Genomic DNA, 26,500 nt, shown 5'->3' on the forward strand with positions numbered 1-26,500 from the left:
TGGAAACACCAAGGCCCAGGGAGGCCAAGTGACTTGCTCAAGGTCTCCCAGCTGGTTGATGGCGGGGCAGAGCCCCATCTGTCTGACTCAGAGCCTGGGTGCCTGTCCCCCGTGGCCAGGGAACCCCTACTCCCTCCCGGGGCAGCTTCCTGTTCTTGGGAGGCTCTAGGTGGGCCTGAGGCACCATGGGCGGGCTCCATGGTTGGAAGAGAAGTTGCAGCCTCCTGCCTTCATCTGGGCTGAGCAGACAGGCGCTGGCACCCAGAATCAGGAGACAGAGGAGCTCGCTTCTGACTCTTCTGGTCAGCTGAAACTGGCAGCTTCCCCCATCGAGCCCAGGCCCAGTCAGCCCTAAAAGGGCTGTGGAGACTTTGGATTCCCACAGGTGGCCCAGGTGGGAGCAGGGATCCCTACCTCACATCCCGAATCCTCGATTGTGCCCTCTGGGTCTGCGTTCTGGGTTTGCAGCCTCTCGACCCTTGGGCCCCATGCAGCCACACGGGCCTCCTGGGGCCTCCTGCAAGGTGGGCTCTCCCTGAATGGGGCTCCCCCCTTTTTCTTCCTTCCTGGGGGGAGCCGTCCATGACTCCCAGACCAGACCCAGAGCTCCCAGAGCCCCGCTTCTAGGATCCTGCCACACATTTGCACACTGGTGACCACTTATACGTGTCCTTCTTTCCATCCCCGCTGAACTGTGAGCTTTTTGCAGTGTGCCCAGCACTGACACAGCGCCAGGCGCTCGGTAACTATTTACAGGTTGCCTGAAGCTGCTGTCACACTCCTGTCCTTTACAAAGTCCCAGGTAGTGCAAGCAACCTCCAAGAGGCGATCCGTTACCAGCTAACTCATTACCCCTCCCTCTGATGGAAATCAGAGCTCACGGATTGTCATTTGATTGGACTGTGATGCGCTGAAGCTGAATTCAAGACTGATTTAAAAAAAGACCTGCCAGCTTAATGAATGCTGTCACAGAGGGAGGAGCTGGACCTGACCCCAGGGACCCAGGATGATGCTGTCAATGACGTCGTTCACTCTATCTGGTGCCCAAAGAGGCCTCGGCCCGAGCAACACCGGCCAGTTTACAGAACCAGGTCCAAGCTGCCAGGCCGCTGGGGCAGGCAGGCCTGGCTTGCAGGGGTCTGGACGGCTCAGAGGGAAGCTGGTAAAAACAAGGTAAGCCCAGGTCCCACCTCTGCCCTGTCAGAGGCCAAGGCCACTGCAGAGTCGAGAGCAGCCGGAGGACTACATTTCCCAGAGTCCCCCAAGGCCAGGGATGAGCCATTGGCCGATTTAAATAGCCCAGGCCCGAGGCAGCCAGGCCGCAGCTGTGGACTCCTCACCTCCCGGAGGTTCCGCTGGTGCAGGCCCGGCATTGGAGGGCTCAGTTGGCTGCCCGGCTGGCACTGACGTCCCCTTGGAGCCGGGTGGCAGCGGAGATAAACAACCATGTGCAATTCTCCACCCTATATTTAACAGCTGCGGCGGAGAAGGCAGGGAGGCAGCCACGGTGGCGGCTCTGGGGGCAGCTCTTTTCTTCGGGGAGAAGGCCCTTGGAGCCGGGCTGGCGTCGGCCTTTTCGGGGTGAGCGAGGTCACCATGCCAGCTTCCCAGAGCCGGGCCCGCGCCAGGGACCGCAACAACGTCCTCAACCGGGCTGAGTTCCTGTCCCTGAACCAGCCCCCCAAGGGGGGCCCGGAGCCCCGCAGCTCCGGCAGAAAGGCCTCCGGCCCCTCGGCACAGCCCCCACCTGCTGGTGACGGGGCCCGAGAGCGACGCCAGTCACAGCAGCTGCCAGAGGAGGACTGCATGCAGCTGAACCCCTCCTTCAAGGGCATCGCCTTCAACTCCCTGCTGGCCATCGATATCTGTATGTCCAAGCGGCTGGGGGTGTGTGCCGGCCGGGCGGCGTCCTGGGCCAGTGCTCGCTCCATGGTCAAGCTCATCGGCATCACGGGCCACGGCATCCCCTGGATCGGAGGCACCATCCTCTGCCTGGTGAAGAGCAGCACACTGGCCGGACAGGAGGTGCTCATGAATCTGCTCCTGGGTGAGTGTGCCTGCCACCCGCCACTCGCTGTCAGGCCCCTCGGGAGGGAGACCGGCCTGCCCAGCCCCACCCTGGCCAGGACCTGCACAGCCCTCAGAAACCGGCTGGGATGGTCTAATGAGGTTAGGCAGGAAGGGTGCCCCAGAAACGGGCAGGCTCCAGTGTGGGGAGCGAGAGCCAGGGATGCATAGGCGAGGCTCCCCAGCCACGTGCCAAATGAAGGCAGAGGCCAGTGCGGCCCTGTGAGGAGGGCCTGCTGGGCAGAAGGCACCGCTGCCCAGAGGCGGCTTGAGGGGAGGCTGGGCCAGAGGCGGTGGCCTCAAGGGAGATGGGCTCTGGTGGGCGTCCTGGAATGGGGTGTCACTGTTTGACTCCTGCCCCATGGCTGGGGTCCTCGCTCCTTGACAGCTCCCAGCTAGGCAGTGCCGGTGAGCTGCCCATGAGCACCTCCCGCCTCGTTCGGGAACCCAGCAAGCTGCCCAGGCTTCTCCCGCAGGGTCTGGGGATCCAGGGGGTCCAGCTGGTACTGCCACCCACTCACAGCCCCCTGGAGTTCTTCCCTGCTCCTTCCCAGGGGGAGTCACTGGAGAAAGGGTCGGGGGACCAGTTGTTGGTTTGTTTCCAAAGTCTTTGCCACCAACATCTTGCAGATTAGCACCGCCCTGTGCCAGGTGCCACGTGGGACCCATGTGGGGGCAAGCCATTCCCTCCACCCAGAGGTGACACCCAGCCCCCGTCCAGGCCACCCTTCGGGCACCACCAGGTCCCCAAGGTGCCCCGGGAACCTCTACTTCCATCCTCCATGCCAGGCCCACATCGATTTCCTTGTCTTTCCCAGTGTGGCCATCATTTGGGGGACATGTGAGGTGGAGGTCTCGGGAGAGGTAAACGTTAACAAGGGGTCTCGGTTCCAAAAGGGCGTTGGGTTGGACCACAGAGAACACGGGTTCCAGAGGAAGTCACAATAAAAACATGTATCTCCTCACTCTAGTCTCAGTCTGGAGGCTCCATGCCCTGTGGGTGGGACTCAGGGAGGCAGAAACCATCGGGATACTTCATGCAGGAGATGGCTGGGTCTGCCACCTTCGAGGTATGCTTGTTCCTTTTGTTTTTTTAGACAGAGTCTCGCACTGTTGCCCAGGCTGTAAGGCTGAAGTGCAGTGGCGCGATCTCGGCTCACTACAACCTTCGGCTCACTGCAACCTCTGCCTCCCGGGTTCAAGCAATTCTCCTACCTCAGCCTCCCAAGTAGCTGGGATTACAGGTGCCCACCACCACACCCAGCTAATTGTTGTATTTTTAGTAGAGATGGGGTTTCACCATGTTGACCAGGGGGATTTCACCATGTTGGCCAGGTTGGTCTCAAACTCCTGACCTCAGGTGATCCACCCGCCTTGGCCTCCCAAAGTCCTGGGATTACAGGCATGAGCCACCGCGCCTGGCCAGTTTTCTTGTTCTTATTACTAAATTGTTTACATTACAATAACTTATGATTTACTCCTGAATAAACAGTCTCACGAGCTTGGTGCCATTATCGTGCCCATTTTACGTATTAGGAAACTGAGGTTCCTATAAATAAAGCAACCTGGCACAGCCTCGGGGCTTGAGATTTGCACTGGCTCCAGCTGACACACAGACCAGGTGCTGTGCCACGGGCATGGGAGGGAGGGACAGAGCAAAGTGGCCGAGGCACTAGGCCAGGCGCTTCCAGGGGCAGACCCTGCTCTCATTATCAACAGTTTCACACGGGGCCACATGGCTTAAGAAGACTGTTGGGAGTTAGAGAGGTAGGTTGCCTGCTGTCAGAGATGGGGTGGGAAGGCATACGCCCGAGTCTGTCTCTCAACCCTGCTCCCTTGACCCCATCTCCTCCTTCCCATCTTCCTTCCCCATTTGACGAGGGAGGTGATGAAGTTGTCATTGGTTGAGTGCTTACCACATTCCAGGGCTTTGCATAAACCATATCATTACTTCGGCTCTTCACCGTAACCCATGGAGCTTGGTGCTGTTATTATTTCCCGTTTAAAGGGGGAAACTGAGGCATGGAGTGACGATGGTTCCAAGATTGGGCAGCTAGTCAGTGATGGAGCCAGGAGCAGAACTGGGAGCAACTCTAGCTTTGCTTTGCATTTTCAGAGGAGAGGGAGAGGGAACCAGCTCAGACTGTGTGAAGTTTCCAGCGTGGGGAGGATCAGAGAAGAAAGGAGGTGCATCTCAACTTACCCACAGTCAGTGGATTCTCTAGTAAGGGGGTGAGCTCCCCCAGGTAGGGGGTATGCAAGCAAGCTGCCTCTCATCACCAAGTAAAATAGCTCTGCTTTGATTTGTTTTTTTTACAGGAATGTTTGCTTTTAAGAACATTTCCCCTGCCCCCAACATTGAAAAATTTGCAACTTACTTGTTAAGATAAGGCTTCAGGCTCATTCCAGCAGCCAGCTGCTATGGGCACAAAGGTGTATGCCCCACAGGATAAAGATGAAGATTTGAGATGCCTTCCTCCTTGAACAGAAGTGATAGACTTTTTTTTTTTTTTTTTTTTTTTTTGAGACGGAGTCTCGCTCTGTCGCCCAGGCTGGAGTGCAGTGGCCGGATCTCAGCTCACTGCAAGCTCCGCCTCCCGGGTTCGGGCCATTCTCCTGTCTCAGCCTCCTGAGTAGCTGGGACTACAGGCGCCCGCCACCTCGCCCGGCTAGTTTTTTGTATTTTTTAGTAGAGACGGGGTTTCACCGTGTTAGCCAGGATGGTCTCGATCTCCTGACCTAGTGATCCGCCCGTCTCGGCCTCCCAAAGTGCTGGGATTACAGGCTTGAGCCACCGCGCCCGGCCGATAGACATTTTTAAAAACTTTAAAAACATCATTTAGTGAGCTTTATTATGTACCAAAGACAATGGCATGAACGGCCTGTATTTTATTTTATTTATTTATTTTTTTTTGAAACGGAGTCTCGCTCTGTCGCCCAGGCTGGAGTGCGGTGGCGCATTCTCGGCTCACTGCCAGCTCCGCCTCCCGGGTTTACGCCATTCTCCTGCCTCAGCCTCCCGAGTAGCTGGGACCACAGGCGCCGCCACAACGCCCGGCTAGTTTTTTGTATTTTTTTAGTAGAGATGGGGTTTCACCGTGTTAGCCAGGATGGTCTCGATCTCCTGACCTCGCGATCCGCCCGTCTCGGCCTCCCAAAGTGCTGGGATTACAGGCTTGAGCCACCGCACCCGGCCGGCCTGTATTTTATGATGTAAAAAAGCTGTTGATGACCTTTCAAGGTAAACATTAATGTGCCCATTTTACAGATGAGTAAACTGAGGCTCAGAAAGCTCAAGCAACTTGCCCACCACACAGCTATAAGTGGTAGGTTCAGGAAGTAAATCCAAGGCCCTGTGACTGCAAATCCCCCCGCTCCTTGCTGCTCACCATGGGGCTGTAGATCGGTCATATCACCCATATTCACTGCACTCCTGGAGCGTGTGTGCTTTGAGAAGGGGAATGGTCTGGGAGGAGGATGACTGACTTCTATCCAGGTATTGAGATCATGGGGACATAGGGCCTGGCACAAGGCAGGCACTCAGCACAGGCCCAGAGCAGGCCGGATGGGTCTGGGGACCCCAAGGTCCTTCCGTGGGGATGCCAGCTCAGCCCTCGGCTTGGTGGGAGTAAACAGCAGCAAACGGCCAAGGCACGCTCTAATCCCGCTGCTCTGGTCTGACCTGCCAGGAGGGACGGTCCCAAGGTCCCCTGTCCCAGGAAAGCAGACCACCCACTGAGTGCGGGCTGCGGGTTCCATCTGTCCTTTTGTCTTTGGAGGGCACCCTTCAACCCTGGAGCACAGGCTCTGGGGTCAGACTGGCTTTTGTCCAGGTCTCTGCTCTGACCCTTACTTGCTGTATGCATCTGCTCAAGTCAGTTCCTGTCTCTGAGTCTCAGTTTCCCTATCTGGGGACTGAGGGGACTGTGGCAGGGATCTGAAGGGAGCTGGTAAAACATTTGGCACGGTGGGTGCCATGCCACACATGTCCCACCGATGGCTGACATCACTGCAGTACTGAAGGGGGAGGGAGCCCTGCCTAACCCTGCCCCATGGCACTGAGCCAACTCCTGGGGCAGTCTCTGGGCTGGGAGCAAGACCTCCGAGCTTGTGGTTGGGATCTGGGTTCTACTTGGCTCTGAAGAGGCAGACTTGGGAGCTTAGGAAATGGGAGCTGCAGCTACAAGGCCTAGGAAGGGTCCTGCTGGGCCCGGGGAAGTTCTCCGCGTGCTCCTGCATGGTAGTCAGTCCCATGCCCTCCCTGCTTGCCCCTCCCCTAGTGCACACTGTCAAGACTCCAGAAAGCTCGGAGCCAGAAGGGGTCTTAGCAGCAGGCAAAAGCTTGGACTCCAGAGGCAGCAGGACCTGGGTGCAAATCCCAGCCCTGCTGTGGGAACTCAGGCAAGTGACATTGCCTCTCTGAGCCTCAGTTTCTTCATCTGTCAAATGGGTTGTTGAGAAATCTCCCTGATGAATCTCACATAAAGTGCTTGGCACTTACTGATGTTAGTTAACGCTTAAGTAGCGATGATTATCATCATCATTATCACCGTCATCATTGTCAGAAGTCCAGGACCAGCCTCCTGCCAGGTATCTTCCAAGCTCTAGATGCCTTGAGACCACCCTGTCCCCTTCCTTCTCCCTCCCGCGCAGCACCCAGCTTGATGATCCGAAGGGAGCCAGGTGACAGGTGACAGGTGACCAGGCCCATCGTGGTTCACTAAGCCCATCCTTGTTTCCTCATGGGCCTGTCCTGTGGTGGGAAATGCCTACGGTCTTGTTCCCTGATCTGTGTCCTTTATGAAAGTATCTTTTTGTTTTTGAGACAGGGTCTCTCGCTCTCTGTTGCCCAGGCTGGAGTGCAGTGGCAAGATCTTGGCTCACTGCAACCTCCGCCTCCTGGGTTCAAGCCATTCTCCAACATGGTTTCGCCATGTTGGCCAGGCTGGTCTCGAACTCCTGACCTCAGGTGATCCACCCACCTCGGCCTCCCAAAGTGCTGGGATTACAGGCGTGAGGTGATCCACCCACCTCGGCCTCACAAAGTGCTGAGATTGCAGGCTTGAGCCACTACGCTGGCCTATAAAAGTATGTTTTTCTTTTTTTTTTTTTTCTTTGAGACGGAGTCTCGCTCTGTCCCCAGGCTGGAGTACAGGCATGAACCCAGGAGGCAGAGCTTGCAGTGAGCCAAGATCGTGCCACTGCACTGCAGCCTGAGTGACAGAGTGAGACTCTGTCTCAAAAAAAAGTATCTTTACTGAGATTTTCCTGAGTATGAAAACTACTTTTTTTTTTCTTTTTGAGACGAAGTCTCGCTCTGTCACCCAGGCTGGAGTGCAGTGCTGTGATCTCGGCTCACGGCAACCTCTTCCTCCCTGGTTCAAGTGATTCTCCTGCCTCAGCCTCCCGAGTAGCTGGGATTACAGGTGTCCACCACCACGCCTGGCTAATTTTTGTATTTCTAGTAGACATGGGGTTTCACCATGTTGGCCAGGCTGGTCTTGAACTACTGACCTCATGATCCGCCTGCATCTGCTTCCCAAAGTACTGGGATTACAGGAGTGATCCACCACTCCTGGCTATGAAAACTACATTTTTATGTCATTTTTTTTAATTGTGATAAGCTATCCATTACATAAAATTGATCATTATAATCCTTTTAAGTACACAGTTCAGTGGCACTGAGTCCATTGACACTGTTCTACAGCTATCACCACCATCCATCTCCGAACTCTTTCCATCTTTCATCTTACAAAACAGAAGCTCTATCCCCATTAAGCACTGACTCCCCACTCCCCCTCCCCCCAGCCCCTGGCAACCTCCATTCTACACTGCGTCTCTGTGGATTCGACTGTTCTAGGGACCTCACGTAAGTGGAATCGTACCGTATTTGTCTTTTGTGACTGGCTGATTTCATTCAGCATGATATCCTCGAGGTCCATCCATGCTGTAGCGGGCACCACCAGCATTTGCTTCCTGTCTAAGGCTGAATAGTGCTCAGTTACAGGATGGACCACACCTCGTGTATCCATTCGTCCACCCATGGACGCTTCCGTTGCTTCCACCTTTTAGCTGCTCTGAGTAACACTGCCGTGCGCACAGATGTATATGCATCTTCTTGAACCCCTGCATTCAGTTCTTTTGGTTGTATACTCAGAAGGGGGCCTCTGGATCACAGGGTAATTTTATGTCGACTTGTGTGAGGACCTGTCCTACCGTTGCCCATAGCGGCTGTGTGATTTTGCATTCCCCCAGCAATGCCCAAGGGCTCCGATATGTCCACACCTTCGCCAACACTCATTATCTGGTTTTTCAATCAGAGCCTTCCTAATGGGTGTGAAGTGGTCTCCGTTGTGGTTTTGGGTATTTTTTGTTTGTTTTTGGTTTTGGTTTTATTTTGGGGGTTTTTGTTTGTTTGTTTCTTGAGACAGAGTCATGCTCTGTCACCAGGCTGGAGTGCAGTGATGCGATCTCGGTTCACTGCAACCTCTACCTCCCAGGTTCAAGCGATTCTCCTGCCTCTGCCTCCCAAGTAGCTGGGACTACTGGTGCCTGCCACCATGCCTGTCTAATTTTTCATAGAGATGAGCTTTCACCATGTTGGCCAGGCTGGTCTCAAACTCTTGACCTCAAGTGATCCTCCTGCCTTGGCCTCCCAAAGTGCTGGGATTACAGGCATGAGCCACTGCACCCGGCCCTTTTTGTGGTCTTGCTTTGCATTTCCCTAACCATCAGTGATGTTGGGCGCCTTTTCATTGTACATTCTTTTTTTTTTTTTTTTTTGAGACAGAGTCTTACTCAGTTGCCCAGGCTGGAGTGCAGTGTCACCATCTCGGCTCATTGCAACCTCTGCCTCCTGAGTTCAAGCGATTCTCCTGCCTCAGCCTCCTATGTAGCTGGGATTACAGGTGTGCACCACCATGCCCAGCTAATTTTTTGTATTTTTAGTAGAGATGAGGTTTCACCATTGTTGGTCAGGCTAGTCTCAAACTCCTGACCTCAGATGATCCGCCCACCTTGGCCTCCCAAAGTGCTGGGATTACAGGCATGAGCCACGGTGCCCGGCCTACACATTCTTATAGTAAGAAAAAAATGCAATCATTACAAGGCTAGATCAAGAAGAAAGTGAGCCTCTCCCTGAAACCCTTTCCCAGAAGAGCCTCTGCCGCAGCTTGGGTCAGGTGTCCCTGGATTTTTCCCCGTGCATATGCTAACGCGTAATGTGTTTCTCAGGTTGTGTTTTGCCTGGTTTGGGCTCACTCTCACAGCTGTGGCCCTCCCGCCTAGAATCCTGGTCTGGACCCCCCATGTCCCTTGCGCCAAGCATTAGGGGTTCAGATGCTCCAGATAATCTGTTCTGGCAGCTCCCCCATCCCCTGCCCTCTGGCTGTTGCTCTCAGGGACAATTAAGGTGACAGCCTCTGCACGAGGCTTGTCTAGCCTGTTCCTAACTGAGGGATATCTAAGCTGATCCCAAATCTTCACTTAGATACCCTTCTGTGGGAGACCGCACACACTACCTCCTCAGAAGTAGAGGGGTCCACTCCCCAGCCTCCTTTCTCAGCATCTCAGTGGGGCTCAGTACAACAGTCAGTCCCTCAGGGGGACCTTTGGCCACCCCCAGGCCAGGTCAACCCTTAATACACTGCCCTGGCAGCCGTCCACACAGCGGGTGCAAGAGAAATGCAATGGTTTGTGGTGCCAGTAGGCAGGGTCTGGCTCAGCATTGCCCACCAGCACAGCTAGTGTTTTTCCTAAGACAGAGTCTCGCTCTGTCACCCAGGCTGGAGTGCGGTGGCACAACCTCAGCTCACTGCAACCTCTGCCTCCCAGGTTCAAGTGATTCTCCCGCCTCAGCCTCCTGAGTAGCTGGGATTACAGGCGCCCACCACCATGCCTGGCTAATTTTTGTATTTTTAGTAGAGACGGGGTTTCAGCATGTTGGCCAGGCTGGTCTCGAACTCCTGAGCTCAAGCTATCATCCCGCCACCGCCTCCCAAAGTGCTGAGATTACAGGTGTGAGCCACTGCGCCTGGCCTGTAAATATACTTTTTAAAAATGTGCACAAATAATATGTGCTTGTGGCAAGAAAGATTTAAAGTGCAGAATTACAAAAAGATGGTAAAAGTCACCCCTAAACCTCCTACCCAGCAAGAAGCATTGTTAGCATTTAGAGCAGTGCCTTCTAGATTTTTCTGTCTGCATATAAGCACATTTGTTTACATACATATCTTATTTTATGAAGATGGCATCCTACTGGAAATCCTATTTTATAAGCGGCCTTTTCCACTTAACATACCCCGCGGCTCTCCGATATAGTGGGTCTATAAATACACATGGGCCTTATCATCTACCGTGGCCACAGCATGCTCTGGTGTCTAGATTAGGCCACGGTTTGTCCCGTCTGTCTCTTGAAGGGCGCTGGGTTGTTTCACGTTTTTCGGTGTTATAAACAATGCTGCAGTGAACATCCCGGGCCATGAATCATGGCCCACATCCCTAACGATTTCCCAAGGAGATATTCCTGCAAAGGGAAGAGCTGAGTCCAAGGGAGACACGTGGAGGAGACTTCTGATTCCAAAGCCAAATGCCCTTCAGGAAGTTCAGAACGATTTACACACCCCTTGGGCAGCATATGGCTGGCGCCCAGCTTTCCAGAAGCCAGAATGGGGGATGAGAAGCAGGATCGACTTCCCAGCCCAGAAGCACCGGGACCCCTCCTCCCAACCCAGCCAGAGAGAGACGTCTGCCCACAAACCCAGCCTTTCACAGCCTGCAGGGCATCCCGGAAGCCCCGTCTTTGCCCCTGGCTTTAGAACAGCTGAGCCCACAGCCTCCACCTCCCACCCCTACCCCACTAGCCCCAACTCCCCAGAGACCCTGCCCTGCTCTAAGCTGGTCCCACAGAATGCGTCCTCAGGGGGAAAGCAGCCCAATGCCACAAAGGGCCACACTAGGTCACCCCAGCTGCCGCTCTTCCCCCAGTGCACGTAGCTGCCGGCAGACAAGTGACACTCTGATTTTCAGAGGCCCCAGGAGGAGATGATTCCAAATCTTCCAGCATGGCAGCAGCTCTTTTCCAAGAAAACCCTGGCTCCTGCCTGGGCTCTGGGAGCCTCCGGCTCTCTGGTTCCCTGGCCACCACCAGCCCCGAGGGACCTGGGCTAGGGGAGAAGGGTGGGCCTTGAGGTGGGTTCTTGTTGCCCTCTGAGGGCCAGGAAACCTCTAGGACAGCAGGGCCTCAGGGACAGCTGTGCTTCCTGCACGGGAGCTTCAGACATTCAGGCCCCAACCCTGTGAAAAGAGCTGAGAGTGGGCCGGGCGCGGTGGCTCAAGCCTGTAATCCCAGCACTTTGGGAGGCCGAGACGGGCGGATCACTAGGTCAGGAGATCGAGACCATCCTGGCTAACACGGTGAAACCCCGTCTCTACTAAAAAAATACAAAAAACTAGCCGGGCGAGGTGGCGGGCGCCTGTAGTCCCACCTACTCAGGAGGCTGAGACAGGAGAATGGCCCGAACCCAGGAGGCGGAGCTTGCAGTGAGCTGAGATCCGGCCACTGCACTCCAGCCTGGGCGACAGAGCGAGACTCCGTCTCAAAAAAAAAAAAAAAAAAAAAAAAAAAAGAGCTGAGAGTGGAGCTGGTTGGAATGGAAGAGTGTGAGGGGTAGTGGGGCCAAGCCCTGGTGTCCTCTGACGGGGTCCCGGGGGTGCATTTACTCAGTGGCTGCTGCACACAAGCATCAGAGCACGCCCCTTGTCATCCCAGTGTATCCATGGCAGGGAGCTCTGAGGGATAGACACAGCGAGGTTATGCTGTCCACAAGTGGCCTACCTCGAAGCTGGTCTCGTTCTGGAGCCTGAGTTCGCAGCCACCACCCTGGGTGATCCCAGTGAGTGGAGGCCAGTGGAGGCTGAGGGGCCTCCCTGAGACGTTTCACATAGCAGGTCCCAGCAGTGCAGCTCCCACCCGTTCCCCAGCTCTTGCCCCTGAGCCTCCTGCTGGGCGGACCTTTCCCCCTACAGGGGTCTCCTTGCCCTCCTTGAGTCAAGAAGGGAATGTAGGTCGGTCAACTGGACAGGGCCATGTGGGCAAAATCAGCCTTGAGTGATGGCGCCATTTGCTTCTATTTCTGGGCACCAGATGATGCGCTGACAGTGTCAGAATCACAGTCACACGGAGGCCTGGCCGCGCGGGAGGAGGGAGAGAGGCCCTGCAGGGGCAGCAGGAGAGGACAGGGTGGGGTGGGAGGCCCAGGGGAGGCCACGGCTCTGTTGGAGAGTCGCCCTGTGGTCTGAGGGTGGCAGGCCACTGCCTCTTCCATTCACAACCCTCCTGGCCAGACGGCTGCAGCATAGTGAGGGCGAAAAGCCACACGCCCAATCACACCTGTGATAGAGTAACGCTCTGTGTCACTACGTGCTTATTGCCCACCGTCCCGCTTGGCCACAGGGGACCCTGCCAGCCTAGTTCACAGTGCCAGGCCTGACACACGCCTGAAATACCCAAGAACCGGCGGGCAGGTGGAAAAATGAGTGAACCAGGCACAGGCTGGGTGGGTCAACCCGCTGGACAGCCAGGCTGGCCCCTATGGTCCCCGCAGGGCCCAGGGCAGAAAAGGGGCAGAGCCTCCCTCTCATTATGGCCTGAAGAGAGGGAACCAGCCCAAAATAGCCACAGCTTCCCAAAGGCCCAGCTGTGGGGCGTCTTAGTCCATTTTATGCTGTTGTAACAGAACACCACGCACTGATTTATAAAGAATAGAAGTGTATTTGGCTCATGGTTCTGGAGGCTGGGAAGTCCAAGGTTGAGGGGCCGCATCTGGTGAGGGCCTCCTTGCTCCCTGTGTCTTCTGCATCTCATGCAAGGGAGTGCATGCCTGGGAGGGCAGGAGGTGACCACACTCACCCTTTCGTCAGGAACCACCCCCGATACCTGCATTCATCCATTCATGAGGGGAGAGCCCCCATGGCCTATCGCTATTTTATTTTATTTTATTTTATTATTTTTTGAGACAGAGTTTCACTCTTGTTGCCCAGGCTGGAGTATAATGACGCTATCTCAGCTCACCACAACCTCCGCTTCCTGGGTTCAAGCAATTCTCTTGCCTCAGCCTCCTGAGTAGCTGGAATTACCGGCATGTGCTACCACGCCCGGCTAATTTTGTACTTCTAGTAGAGACAGGGTTTCACCATGTTGGCCAGGCTGGTGGTCTCAAACTCCTGACCTCAGGTGATCCACACGCCTTGGCCTCCCAAAGTGCTAGGATTACAGGCGTGAGCCACCACAGCCGGCCTCATCACCTCTCGAAACTGTTGCATTGGGGATTCAGTTTCCAACACACGAACTTCATGAAACTCATTCAAGCCATAGATGGAGTTTCCAGATCATGAGACGTGGGCACCCACAGAGGCCTCCCTGGCAGCCAGGGGAGCTCCAGATGACCCCCACAACACACCAGCTTCAGCCACATCTGTTTCATACACCGAGTCTGTATGCTTTCATTGGTGAAAACAATGTTTTGCTGCTAGAAATTTGAAAGGAGCCAGGAACAGTAGCTCACACCTGTAATCTCAGCATTTCAGGAGGCTGAGGCAGGAGGATCACTGGAGCTCAGGAGCTCAAGACCAGCTTGGGCAACAAACTGAGACACTGTCTCTACAAAAAATAATCAAAAAATTAGCCAGTTGTGGCCTGTGCCTGTGGTCCCAGCTACATGGGAGACTGAGGCAGGAGGATCATTTGAGCCCAAAAGTTCAAGGCTGCAGTGAACCCTGTTTGCACCATGGCACTCCAGCCTGGGCAACAGAGGGAGACACTGTCTCAAAAAAAAAAAAAAAAAAGGAAGGTTTGGGTCTAGCTTAGTTTTTGGCCTATGGATCCTGACAGCCTATGCAGAGAGCTGGGGCATGTGGGGAGGTTGAGGCAGCCAGCCCTCCTTGCCTTTGGCCACCCCATCGGAGTGAGGTACTGGGCCCAGTGTACCCCCCAAGTGACTTAGTAAAGTCACCCTTTCCTCCTCCCTTTTTCCTTGACCACAGCAGCTGTCCATGGGGGCCCCTGTGCTCAAAAGGCAGATCATTTTATTTTATTTTATTTATTTTTTTATTTGAGACAGAGTCCCACTCTGTCACCCAGGTTGGAGTGCAGTGGTGCCATCTCAGCTCACTGCAACCTCCATCTCCCAGATTCAAGCGATTGTCCTGCCTCAGCCTCCTGAGTAGCTGGGACTACAGGTGCCTGCCACCACGTCCGGCTAGTTTTTGTATTTTTAGTAGAGATGGGTTTTCTCCCATGTTGGCCAGTCTGGTCTCAAACTCCTGACCTCAGGAGATCCACCCGCCTCGGCCTCCCAAAGTGCTGGGATTACAGGTGTGAGCCACTGTGCTGGCCTCGAAAGGCAGATTTTGAACCCATCAGCTGCCGAGCCCTGGTTTTCAACCTAAAGACCTGGTTGCCAGTAGGACACATGGCCCATGCCTTCCAGTGGTTGGTGTCATATTTCAGCCTGCCATGGAGCTCAGTCCTGGTCTACATTAACCACCTCCTACCCCAGAGTCTGGCAGCTCTTTGGGCACCCAGACCCTGGCTGGCCACCAGTCACCAGCCGCCACAACCAAGGAGGCCCTGGCCTTGCCTGGCCTGGCCTCTCTTACTTGCCTTGAGGTGGTGGAAGTCTTGGAACCTGGGCCAGACAATTTTGACCTGGTGGAACCTTAGGAGAAAAAGCCTTCACTGATGCTCATGCATGGTGCCCCAGCCTCCAGGACCAGAGCCTCTCACGGCTTCCCAGGCCAGGCGGGACCAGGACTTGCGGGCAGTGCAATGGCAGCAGCATGCTGTCAATCACCACACTTCCCCCAGTTCATTGGCTTATTTCCTCCTGGGACCACCCTTGCTATGGGTGAGTAGACCAAGGCTCTGAGAGGGGAAGGAACTTGTTCTTTTTATTTTTTTTTTGAGACAGAGTCTCGCCCTGTCGCCCAGGCTGGAGTGCAGTGGTGCAATCTTGGCTCACTACAACCTCTGCCTCCTGGGTTCAAGTGATTCTCTTGCCTCAGCCTCCCAGGTAGCTGGGACTACAGGCGCCCGCCACCATGCCCAGCTAAATTTTTTGTATTTTTAGTGGAGACGGGGTTTCACCGTGTTGGCCAGCCTGGTCTTGAACTCCTGACCTCAGGCAATCCGTCCACCTCGGCCTCCCCAAGTGCTGGGATTACAGGCGTCAGCCGCTGCACCTGGCCAGAATTTGTTCTTAATTAGCAGGGTCAACCCCCAGGCCAGAAGCACCAGGATCCCCTCCTCACAGCCCCAGTCAGCGAGACTTGAACCCCACCTGTGACTCCAGAACCTTCAGATTTAACCCCCTCCCCATGAACTGCCTCCTGTCCCCAGGTGGAGAGGGCCTGTCGCCAGCCCATTTTTGGGGAAGCAGCGGGGCTTGCAGATGAGAAGGGCTCCCTGGGCTGGAGAGGACCAGCTGGCCCCTCTGAGCTGGCTTCCTCAGCTGCTCCACGGGGCGGAGGCATGCCAAGGTCAGCACAGCCACCTCCATCCAGCTCCCACCTGCCCTGGGGACCTGGCAGTCCCCAGTCCCTCTCTCCTGCTGGAACTGTGACCTCCCACAGGCTTCAGATGGCACCAAACCCCGGCATGGCCAGCACACGAGCTGGCCAGCCACACGCCTCCTGGGAAGACCCAGCCCATGGGGACAGCTGCTGTGAAATTGGCAGGCCAGGGTAGAGCAAGGTTTTCTCCAGGCTTTCAGGCCCCACCCTCCTCGGGCCAGGCAGCTCCTCTGTGCACCTGCTCAGCCCCCTCCTGTGCTGGCCAGGCACTTCCAGGGTGCGAGGCTCCCAGCCAGCCCTGTGGCTAATGAGAGGGGCCAGGAGAGGCCACAGTGCAAACCCCAAACAGAGAGACCAGACTACAAGCAGCAACCCTGAAGTGGGTAGGAAAAGGGGAAGCCCAGAAGTTCTAGTCCTCCAGGGAGGACTGTGTGATATGGAACAGTCTAACTGCCTGGCACGGACAGTTAGGTGCGCCACAGTGCCTCACCCCTGCAGCATGGGGATCGGGGGTATGTGATGGGGCAAGACTTTCAAAAGCAGGCAGCAGAACAACATATGTAAACCATGTTACAAGCTTTATTAAATCTGTGCTCCAAAGGCCAGGTGCGGTGGCTCACGCCTGTAATCCCAGCACTTTGGGAGGCCGAGGTGGGCAGATCACCTGAGGTTGGGAGTTCGAGACGAGCCTCACCAACATGGAGACACTCTGTCTCTACTAAAAATAGAAAAACTAGCCGGGGGTGGTGGCACACACTTGTAATCCCAGCTACTCAGGAGGCTGAGGCAGGAGAATCGCTTGAACCCAGGAGGCAGAGGTTGCAGTGAGCTGAGATCACGCCATTACACTCCAGCCTGGGCAACAAGGGTGAAACTCCGTCTTAAAAATCAAACAAACAAGCAAAAAACTATGCTCTATAGATGGATGGAAGTGTCTGGAACAATGGCTACCTCTGACGGGCAGGATTACAGGTGATTTCAACTCGAACTTTTGTTTTCTGTGTTATAAATGTTCTGCGGTGAACAGCATCTTCTGCGTCATATTTTTTTAGATTTTTGTTTCCATTTTTGCCAAGAGCTGACCATTCTGATAAACACTGAAGTTGTCTTTTTTTTTTTTTTTTTTTTTTTGAGACAGAGTCTCGCTTAGTCGCCCAGGCTGGAGTGCAATGGCGCGATCTTGGCTCACTGCAAGCTCCGCCTCCCGGGTTCACGCCATTCTCCTGCCTCAGCCTCCCGAGTAGCTGGGACTACAGGCGCCCGCCGCCTCGCCCGGCTAATTTTTTGCATTTTTAGTAGAGACGGGGTTTCACCGTGTTAGCCAGGATGGTCTCGATCTCCTGACCTCGTGATCCGCCCGCCTCGGCCTCCCAAAGTGCTGGGATTACAGGCGTGAGCCACCGCGCCCGGCCAACACTGAAGTTTTCTAGGGAAGCTCCCAGCGTCCAGCTGTACTGAACTGTCACCGAGTCATGACCCCCACCTTTATCCAGCCCTCCTGGTGGGCCGAGCGCTTGGGGGGACCAACTCAATCGTTTGCTGGGACTTCCCTGCTTTAGTACCGTATGTCTTGTGTCCTAGGAAACCCCTCTGTCCCGGCGAAACCTGTCACCCTGCAGTCAGCCTGCGGGCACGGTGCTGGGCCCCCTCTGGGAGGTGGGCGTCCATGAGCTTCGTCTCACAGGTGAGGAAAGTTAGGTGGCTTCCCTGAGGTCACACAGCTGGGAGGCTCCGGGGCTGGAACTCACAGCCGGGTCTCTGGCTGTGACGCCTGTGAGCTTTGCCACCATGATACACTGCGGGTGTTGTCTTCACTGTCCCCAGAGCAGGGCTTGCAGGGGCTGTGACCTCACTGGGGTCCCCAAGGTCACCTGAGGTGGGGAAGCACAGGGGGCAGGGGCACAGGCTCCCTGCTGACTGCATCTGCCCTGGGAGTGCTCTCTGGCCTGCCGATGCCACCCCCACCCCCAGGTCAGAGGGTGTGACCTCCAAGGACCTTTCTTTTTTTTTTTTTTTTGAGACAGAGTCTTGCTCTGCCCCCCAGGCTGGAGTGCAGTGGCCGGATCTCAGCTCACTGCAAGCTCCGCCTCCCGGGTTCCCGCCATTCTCCTGCCTCGGCCTCCCGAGTAGCTGGGACTACAGGCGTCCGCCACCTCGCCCGGCTAGTTTTTTGTATTTTCTAGTAGAGATGGGGTTTCACCGTGTTAGCCAGGATGGTCTCGATCTCCTGACCTCGTGATCCACCCGTCTCGGCCTCCCAAAGTGCTGGGATTACAGGCTTGAGCCACCGCGCCTGGCCACCAAAGGCCTTTCTAATGGTGGGGAGGGTTGACCCAGAACCCCCACATTGGTTGTATGGGTGCCACTCAGACCAGCTGGGTGAAACTGGAGTTCTGGCATGGTGCCTTCCTTTCATGGCACAGAAAGGCAGAGCAACCTCCCAAGGCCACACAGCAGGGTGGGTGGCAGAGGCATGATGGAGATCCAGGTCTGCCCTGTGTTTCCAAAATAGGGAAAGAAAGGCCAGGAGCAGTGGCTCACGCCTGTAATCCCAGCACTTTTTGGGAAGCAGAGGTGGGCAGATCCCTTGAGGTCAGGAGTTCGAGACCAGCCTGGCCAACACGATGAAACCCCATCTCTATTAAAAATACAAAAATTAGCCAGCCGTGGTGGCAGGTACCTGTTGTCCCCGGCTACTCGGGAGGCTGAGGCAGGAGAATCGCTTGAACCCAGGAGGTGGAGGTTGCAGTGAGCCAAGATCACGCTGCAGTACTCCAGCCTGGGTGATAGAGTGAGACTCTGCCTCAAAAAAATAAAGAAAAAGAAAAGGAAGGAAAGAGCCCACCTGGCTGGTTATGAGCCTCAGGCCAGTAACTCAACTAAGTTTGGAGACGTGGCTCTGTTTCTAGACCCGGGGGAAAAAACCTCTGAACAAACAGGCACGGGCCCTGCCTCTATGGAGTGATGACTTCATGCCACAGACGGCGAACCCTCACCTCCCAACAGATGCCTCAGTGACTGCACAGGCAGGGAAAGCCATGAAACAGGCCAGATGCTGAGACTGAACCCTTCAGGGCCTGAGCTGTCTGGAAGGCAGGGGCAGGTCCCTGAGGTGGTGGGTTGGGAAAGAGTGGGACATTCCAGAAAGTAAGAGCATCAGGTATGAGTGCCCTGAGCTCCAAAGGTTCATGTTGTCCTCTGTAAAGTGGGGATGGCACAGTGCAGGTGCTGGGGAAAACAGTGGGGTTCCTCAAAGAGTCACACACAGAGTTACTGTCATTGCCAACCAGCGACTCCACTCCTAGGGATCTACCGAAAGAACTGAAAACAGGCACTCGGCGAACACTTGCACACACCTGCATAGCGGCGTGAGTCACAGCAGCCAAAAGGCGCAAACAACTCGATAGCCATCAACAGATGAATGGATAAACAAATTGTGTCCAGGCACAGTGGCTCACACCTGGAATCCCAGCACTTTGGGAGGCTGAGGTAGGAAGATAGCTTGAAGCCAGGAATTTGAGACCATCTTGGGCAGCAAAATGGGATGCCCATCTGTAAAAAAAAAAAAAAAAAAAAAAAAAAATTTTAAATTAGCTGGGCATGGTGGCACAGTTGTAGTCCTGGTGACTCAGGAGGCTGAGACGGGAGGAGCTCTTGAGGCCAGGAATTGAAAGTTACAGTGAGTTATGATTGCACCACTACACTCTAGCCTGGGCAACAGAAAGAGGCTCGCTCGCTCTCACTCGCTCTCTTTTTTTTTTTTTTTTTTTTTTTGAGACAGAGTCTTGCTCTGCCGCCCAGGCTGGAGTGCAGTGGCGCGATCTCGGCTCACTGCAACCTCTGCCTCCCAGGTTCACGCCATTCTCCTGCCTCAGCCTCCCAAGTAGCTGGGACTACAGGCGCCCGCCACCTCGCCCGGCTAGTTTTTTGTATTTTTTAGTAGAGACGGGGTTTCTCACCGTGTTAGCCAGGATGGTCTCCATCTCCTGACCTTATGATCCACCTGCCTTGGCCTCCCAAAGTGTCTCTCTCTTTTTTTAAGACAGGGTCTCACTCGGTCACCTTAGCCTCCCAGGTAGCTGGGATGAGAGGCATGCACCACCACACTCAGCTAATTTTTGTATTTTTTCTTTTTGGTAGAGATGGGGTTTTGCCATGTTGCCCGTGCTGGTCTCAAACTCCTGGGCTTAAGCAATCCTCCCACCTCAGCCTCCTGAGTAGCTGGAACTACAGGTGTGCACCATCACACATGTCTAATTTTTGTATTTTTTGTACAGACAGGGTTTTGCCGTGTTGCCCAAGCTAGTCTCAGACTCCTGAGCTCGAGTGATAGGTTCACCTCACCCTCCGAAAGTGCTGGGATTACAAGTGTGAGCCACTGTGCCCAGCCAGAGACATCCATCTTTAAAAAAAAAAAAAAGAGGCTGGGCACAGTGGCTCACGCCTGTAATCCCAGCACTTTGGGAGGCCAAGGCAGGTGGATCACCTGAGGTCACGAGTTCGAGACCAGCCTGGCCAACACGGCAAAACCCTGTCCCTACAAAAAACACAAAAATTAGCCAGGCAAGGCAGCGCCCACCTGTAATCCCAGCTACTCAGGAGGCTGATGCACGAAAATCGCGTGAACCGGGAGGTAGAGGTTGCAGTGAGCCGAGTTCACGCCACTGCACTCCAGCCTGGGCAACAGAACGAGACTCTATCTCAAAAAAGAAAGAAAGAAAGAAGGAAAGAAGGGAGGAAAGAAGGAAAGAAGGAAGGAAGGAAAAAAGAAAGAGGAGAGGAACAAATACTGGTCCATCCATAAATGGAATATTATTTGGCCATGAAAAGGAATGAAGTGCTGACACATGCTGCCACGTGGGTGGACGCTGGAAACGTTATGCTAAGGAAAGGAAGGCAGACACAAAAGGTCACATACTGTCTAATTCCATTTACATGAAGTGTCTAGAGGAGGCAAATCCACCGAGACAGAAAGCAGATTGGTGGTTTCCAGGGGCTGGAGAGAAGGGGATGGGGAGTGGCTGCTTTGTGGGTACAGGGCGTTCTTTTAGGATGATGAAATGTCTTGAAATTAGAGAGAGGAGGTGGCTGCCGACACTGGGATGTGTTAAATGCCACTGAACCGTGTACTCTAAAATGGTTCGCTGTACGTGATGTAAATTCTGCTTCAAGTTTTGAAAAATGGGAATGGGGCTGGGCACAGTGGGTCACGCCTGTAATGGGTGAACATTTTGGGAGGCTGAGGCGGGCGGGTTGCCTGAGGCCAGGAGTTGGAGACCAGCCTGGCCGACATGAAGAAACCCCATCTCTACCAAAAATACAAAAACTTAGCCAAGCATGGTAGTGTGCGCCTGTAATCCCAGCTACTCGGGAGGCTGCAGTATGAGAATTGCTTGAACCCAGGAGGTGGAGGTTGCAGTGAGCCAAGAGCGGGTCACTGTAGTCCAGCCTGGGCAATAGAGCAAGACCCTGTATCAAAAAAAAGAAAAAGAGGCCAGGAGCATTGGCTCATACCTGTAATCCCAGCACATTGGGAGGCCGAGGAGGTTGGATCACCTGAGGTCCGGGGTTTGAGACTAGTCTGTCCAACATGGCAAAACCCCATCTCTACTGAAAGTACAAAAATTAGCTGGATGTGGTGGCGGGTGCCCGTAATCCCAGCTACTCAGGAGGCCGAGGCAGGAGAATCGCTTGAATCTGGGAGGCGGAGGTTCCAGTGAGCCCAGATCACGCCTCTGCACTCCAGCCTGGGTGTCAAAGTGAGACTCTGTCTCAAAAAAAAAAAAAAAAAAAAGAAAAAGAAAAAAGAAAAAAAACCACAGAAATAAAAGGCATATTACATCAGGGCATGAGAAAAACAAGGTGAGGGGAGAGAGTGTGGGGGGGGCTTTTATAAACAGCGTGGTCAGGGAAGGCTTCTCTGCTAAATGGAGTGGCTACGGGAAGGCAGGGCGTGTCAGGCAGAGGGGACAGCAAGGGCAATGGCCTGAGGCGGGACCGTGCCTGGGGGTCAGCGTGGCTGAGTGACTGGAATGAGGGGCAGGGAGGGGAGATGAGGTGGGGGAATGTGGGGGGTTGGGGCCTGGACCTGGCTGGTGGCCCTGATGGCCGGGGGGCCTCTGTCTCCCCCCAACAGCCCTGCTCCTGGACATCATGACAGTGGCTGGTGTGCAGAAGCTCATCAAGCGGCGTGGCCCGTACGAGATGAGCCCCAGCCTCCTGGACTACCTCACCATGGACGTCTACGCCTTCCCGGCCGGGCACGCCAGCCGCGCCGCCATGGTGTCCAAGTTCTTCCTCAGCCACCTGGTGCTGGCGGTGCCCCTGCGTGTGCTGCTGGTGCTCTGGGCCCTCTGCGTGGGCCTGTCCCGCGTGATGATTGGCCGCCACCACGTCACGGACGTCCTCTCCGGCTTCGTCATCGGCTACCTCCAGTTCCGCCTGGTGGAGCTGGTCTGGATGCCCTCCAGCACCTGCCAGATGCTCATCTCCGCCTGGTGAAGCGCCCGCCGACCCATGCAAGGCTCTGGGGGCAGGGCTGGCCCTAGAGAAGGGGTAGGGGGTGGCAAGGTGGCAGGCACAGGTTGAACAGAGCCACCAGGAGTTGGAGCGGCCACCCCCACCCCGTCTTCCCCTCCTGGTTGGAGGCCAGCGAACCCAGGCCGCCCCTCCCAGTGACAAGCGTGTTTGGCAGTGCCAGGCCTCTTGCCCCTTTGCTTGGACTCCAAGTCTCCTCTCTAGGCGACCCGGACCCACCCGTGGGGACAGCCCTATTTAGCTCTGCTCTGGGTACAGCAAAAACCAGGATGGTGGGAGGGGCCGAGTCTCATCTTTTCATCGTCATGACTGTTGAGTTCTTGGCTGTGCTCATCATGCCACAGCACGACGCCTGCCAGAGTGCCCCCAACCTACTGCCTGATGCAGGTGCCATTGCCATGAACAGTCATCGACAGCTTAGGGCAGCACTTTCCAACGGGTGCCCCGTGGGACACCAGCCTGCGAGATGCTTTGTGGGGAAAAGGGTTTTGTGGTTCAATAACTTTGGGAAGTGCTGCACCCTCTGTCCCCAAGTTGGACATTCACAAAGGTCGTTATTGCCATCAAGGCTCTGACGAGTCCTGCAGAAAAGCTTCTTGCTAAACCTTCTTTAACCCATGTTTTCTAAACTTATTTGACCACAGAACCCTTTTCTTGGGGAACAGCTATTAACACCCAAGGAACCACTGGTTCCTCAATTGCATTTTGGGAGCTGCTGTCAGAGAGCTAAGGGGCCTGGGGTGTGAGCTGACTCTCCACTGCGGAGGCCAGTTGCACCACCACAGCCCAAGGGAAGCGCTGGCCACCGCCCGTGGGCATCGATGAGGCTTTGGCCCCCAGGGGCCGGACTCCGTGTGACCTAATAGGTCGTTTCCAAGTCACCTGTTATGGATGTGCATTTCATGTGACAATACAGATGACATGTAAATGGCCCTCTCCGGTGTGGCTTTTTCCTTGTGCACTTCAATTGCTCCGGAAGCAATCGCCTTATTAATGGGCGGAAGGGTGGGGTAATTCTTCGGCCCTAGACAGTGCCAGGGATCAGGGGCTCTGGGCACAGCTGGCCTCCTTCTGGACTTTGCCAGGTTGGCCAGTCCCTTCACCCTGGGGTGGCCGCCTGGTGCTCCCTCAGTCCCCAGGTCCTGTGCTGGCTGCTACCTGGGGCCTGGGCAGGGACTGTTTGAGCAGCCCTCACTGTGATACTGATGGATCAGAGACCCTCTCTCACTTCAGCCTCAGGCCTTCCCAAAGCCCCCCGCCCTGACACCTGGCTAACCTGATCCTCGTCCCCCAGGAAGTGGGCAAGTGACCAGTCGAACACAGCCAAGCCTACGAGAGCTGCCATGAGGGATGTGCAGGGCAGTGAGTGTTCAGAGAAAAGGCCCTGGAGCCCAGCCTTGGGGTGTCAGTGCATGGGTCCCAGAAAGGGAAATCTGAGCCCAGTTGGAGGGAATGGGTGGAGGGAGCCAGGAAAGAGGGGAAGAATGTTCTAGGCAGAGGGAGGAAAGGGGTGAGGGCCAGGAGGCAAGAGCCCTCGGGTCCTATCACAGGTCAGCAGGAGGCCTGGGGACACCCTGAGCTCCCCTAACCTCACTTTGAGTGTGAGCGCTCGTCTGCGGCTCTCAGCAGCCCTCTGATGTGAGGTGATCAACATGCCTTTTCCATAGATGGGAAAATTGAGGCCCTGAGACTTGCCCAAGGTTGCCCAGCCAGGAGGCAGCACAGTAGGGTGGGAGCCAGTCTGCCTGGCGGTGGCTGGCCAGCCTCAGTGTTCCTTGGCTCTCAGCCACATCCCGCCACTCTCTGCCTCTGTTCCCACAAGGCCTTCTCCCTGTGTTGTGTCTGTCTTCCTGTCACTGTCTATGGTCCCCTTCCTATAAGAATAACAGTCATACTGGCTTATGGTCCATCCTACTCTAGTAGAACTTCATCTTAACCCACATCTTTTTTTTTTTTTTTTTTTTTTGAGATGGAGTTTCGCTCTTGTTGCCCAGGCTGGAGTGCAGTGACATGATCTTAGTTCACTGCAACCTCCACCTCCTGGGTTCAAGGGATTCTCCTGCCTCAGCCTCCCAAGTAGCTGGGATTACAGGCATGTGCCACCGTGCCCGGCTAATTTTTTTGTATTTTTAGTAGAGATGGGGTTTCATCATGTTGGCCAGGCTGGTCTCACTCTCCTGACCTCAGGTGATCCTCTCACCTCAGCCTCCTAAAGTGCTGGGATTAGAGGAGTGAGCCACTGCGCCCAGCCCCACATCTTAGTCACACCTACAAAGACCCTATTTCCAAAGAAGATCACAGCCATAGACACTGGGAATTAGAGCTTCAGCATCTCTTTCTGGGAGGACCAGTTCAGTATGTAACCCACAGGACGCTTTTGGGGAGAAACACATCTTCCCCTCGTAGCTGGCCTCACCGGGACAGGGCAGGGATACAGCTGCACTGCCATCCGAGGGTAGGGCTGCCACAAAGGGGCCGGCCTGTCAATGACAACAGGCAGTTGGGTGTCCCAGGTCCAGCCTGCAGGTCTACAGGCCCTGCCCCCCTGTTGCAGAGATTCCACATCCTTGACAGTGGTGGTCTGTTCAGGGCCAATGCCCCTGCAGACAGGATCCAAGACGCTGCCCGCCCTCGCAAAGCCCTGCTTTTCTGTCTGAAGCCTCCTGCACGTCCAGGCCTACTGAGGGTGCAGGGAATCTGCACCTGGTCTTTGCTCTGAGGGGAGCTCAGGAGCACTGGGTCCAGCCGGGTCACCACAAAGCAAACCTCCAGTATCTAATCTTGGCCAGGTGTAGTGGCTCACACCTGTAATCACAGCACTTTGGAAAGCCAAGGTGGGCAGATCACTTGAGGTCAGGAGTTCGAGACCAGCCTGGCCAACATGATGAAGCCCCGTCTCTACTAAAATTACAAATAATTAGCCAGGCATGGTGGTGCACGCCTGTAGTCCCAGCTACTCGGGAGGCTGAGGCAGGAGAATCACTTGAACCCAAGAGGCAGAGGTTGCGGTGAGCCGAGATTGCACCACTGCACTCCAGCCTGGGTGACAGAGCGAGACTCTGTCTCGGGAAAAACAAAGAAATAAACAACAACAAAAAAAACCCAGCATCCACTCCTAAACCCTGGCGGGTTAAAGTAGCTTCTGCCCATTCCCACGGTGCTCATGGCGGTGCCTTTCCAAGGTGCTGAGAAGAAGGGTAAGGGTGTCTTCTTTCTCCCTTTGCCCCTGCTCTCTGGAATCTGTCATCCACCGCAGATCCAGCTCCAGGTGTGCGCTGGGGACAGCTTCTGCCGTCCAGAGCCCGTATCCCCAGCAGGGACATAGATCCCCAGGGTTTCTGGCTCTGCAGGAGGTGGCTGGGTGGTCTCTGGAGTCCTTAGGATCAGGAGGGGTTTCTGAAGGGTGGAGGGCTCTGGGCAAGCCCTCTAAAGCTTGCAGGGGCCAGTGGAGCCCCAAGAGCGCCTGGCACACCGTGAAGGGGAGAGCCTCCTGGAAGGCAGTCGGTGTGCTGCCTGGGAACCATATCCTGTGTGATGGCAGCGGCAGCCGGTGCTGGCTCAGGACAATGAGCGGTGCGGATGTCCCGTCCCAGAGCGTTGGTGTCGTTGTCTGTCACACGGGGATGGCAGGGGCCCCGGGGGGTTGATGTGTGACTCGGGGTGCCCTCCACCTGCGAACCTGACACATCACCGGTCATGCTCAGTGTTGGTCGCAGGGCTCCTGGTGTTGTTGTCCCTGGTGGCAAGGAAGGAACTGGGACACGCTGTGCTGACATGGCCGTTAGCACAAGGCAGACCCAGGCTCTGACTCTTCCAAGACTTTACCTGGACTTCATCACTCTCAGACACCGACATGTCTCCAGAACCATCACTCTGCAGCCCCTTTCCATGAAGACCCAAGGGCCGTGGGAAGAGCTGCCACCCTCAGGTCCCGGATGACCCCTCTGGGGGCACCTGCAAGAGCAGAGCCTCAGAGAACAGGGAGGAGGCCGGGACTCCTTCAGGACTTGCCACCCTGCCTTGTTGCTGGACAGAGCCTGGGTGGGGAGATGGACGCGGCTGTGCATTGGTTGACAGCTTCCAGTTCCTACCATGGAACACGAGAGATGGTGTGTACCTGCTCCGGCATGGGGAATGCACTTTGCTGAGTAAAGCCAATAACTGCTCCATTTTTTTTTTTTTTTTTTCCTTTTCAAGAGTTGAGGTCTCTTGGCCAGGCACAGGGGCTCACGCCTGTAATCCCAGCACTTTGGGAGTCCAAGGTGGGTGGATTACCTAAGGTCAGGAGTTCGAGACCAGCCTGGCCAACATGGAGAAACCCCATCTC

The 26,500-nt window shown here is 55.2% G+C and overlaps 1 protein-coding gene across 2 annotated transcripts; it reads left to right on the top strand.

The window, feature by feature from the left end:
* Positions 1 to 909: 909 nt before the first annotated feature.
* LOC105464050 (phospholipid phosphatase 7 (inactive)) lies at positions 910 to 23,112 on the top strand. 2 transcript variants are annotated; one of them, XM_071078452.1, is made up of 3 exons: positions 910 to 1,173; positions 1,477 to 2,047; positions 17,218 to 20,030. In XM_071078452.1, exons 1-3 carry the CDS (start codon positions 961 to 963, stop codon positions 17,304 to 17,306), a joined length of 873 nt encoding a protein of 290 aa, XP_070934553.1. In that variant the 5' UTR covers positions 910 to 960; the 3' UTR covers positions 17,307 to 20,030. The 2 variants fall into 2 exon arrangements, with proteins under 2 accessions (XP_070934553.1, XP_011709973.1); XM_011711671.3 differs by lacking the exon at positions 17,218 to 20,030 and adding an exon at positions 21,773 to 23,112 and having other exon boundaries at positions 920 to 1,173.
* Positions 23,113 to 26,500: the final 3,388 nt, after the last annotated feature.

Source organism: Macaca nemestrina, chromosome 14 (assembly GCF_043159975.1).
Source record: "Macaca nemestrina isolate mMacNem1 chromosome 14, mMacNem.hap1, whole genome shotgun sequence".
NCBI lineage: Eukaryota > Metazoa > Chordata > Mammalia > Primates > Cercopithecidae > Macaca > Macaca nemestrina.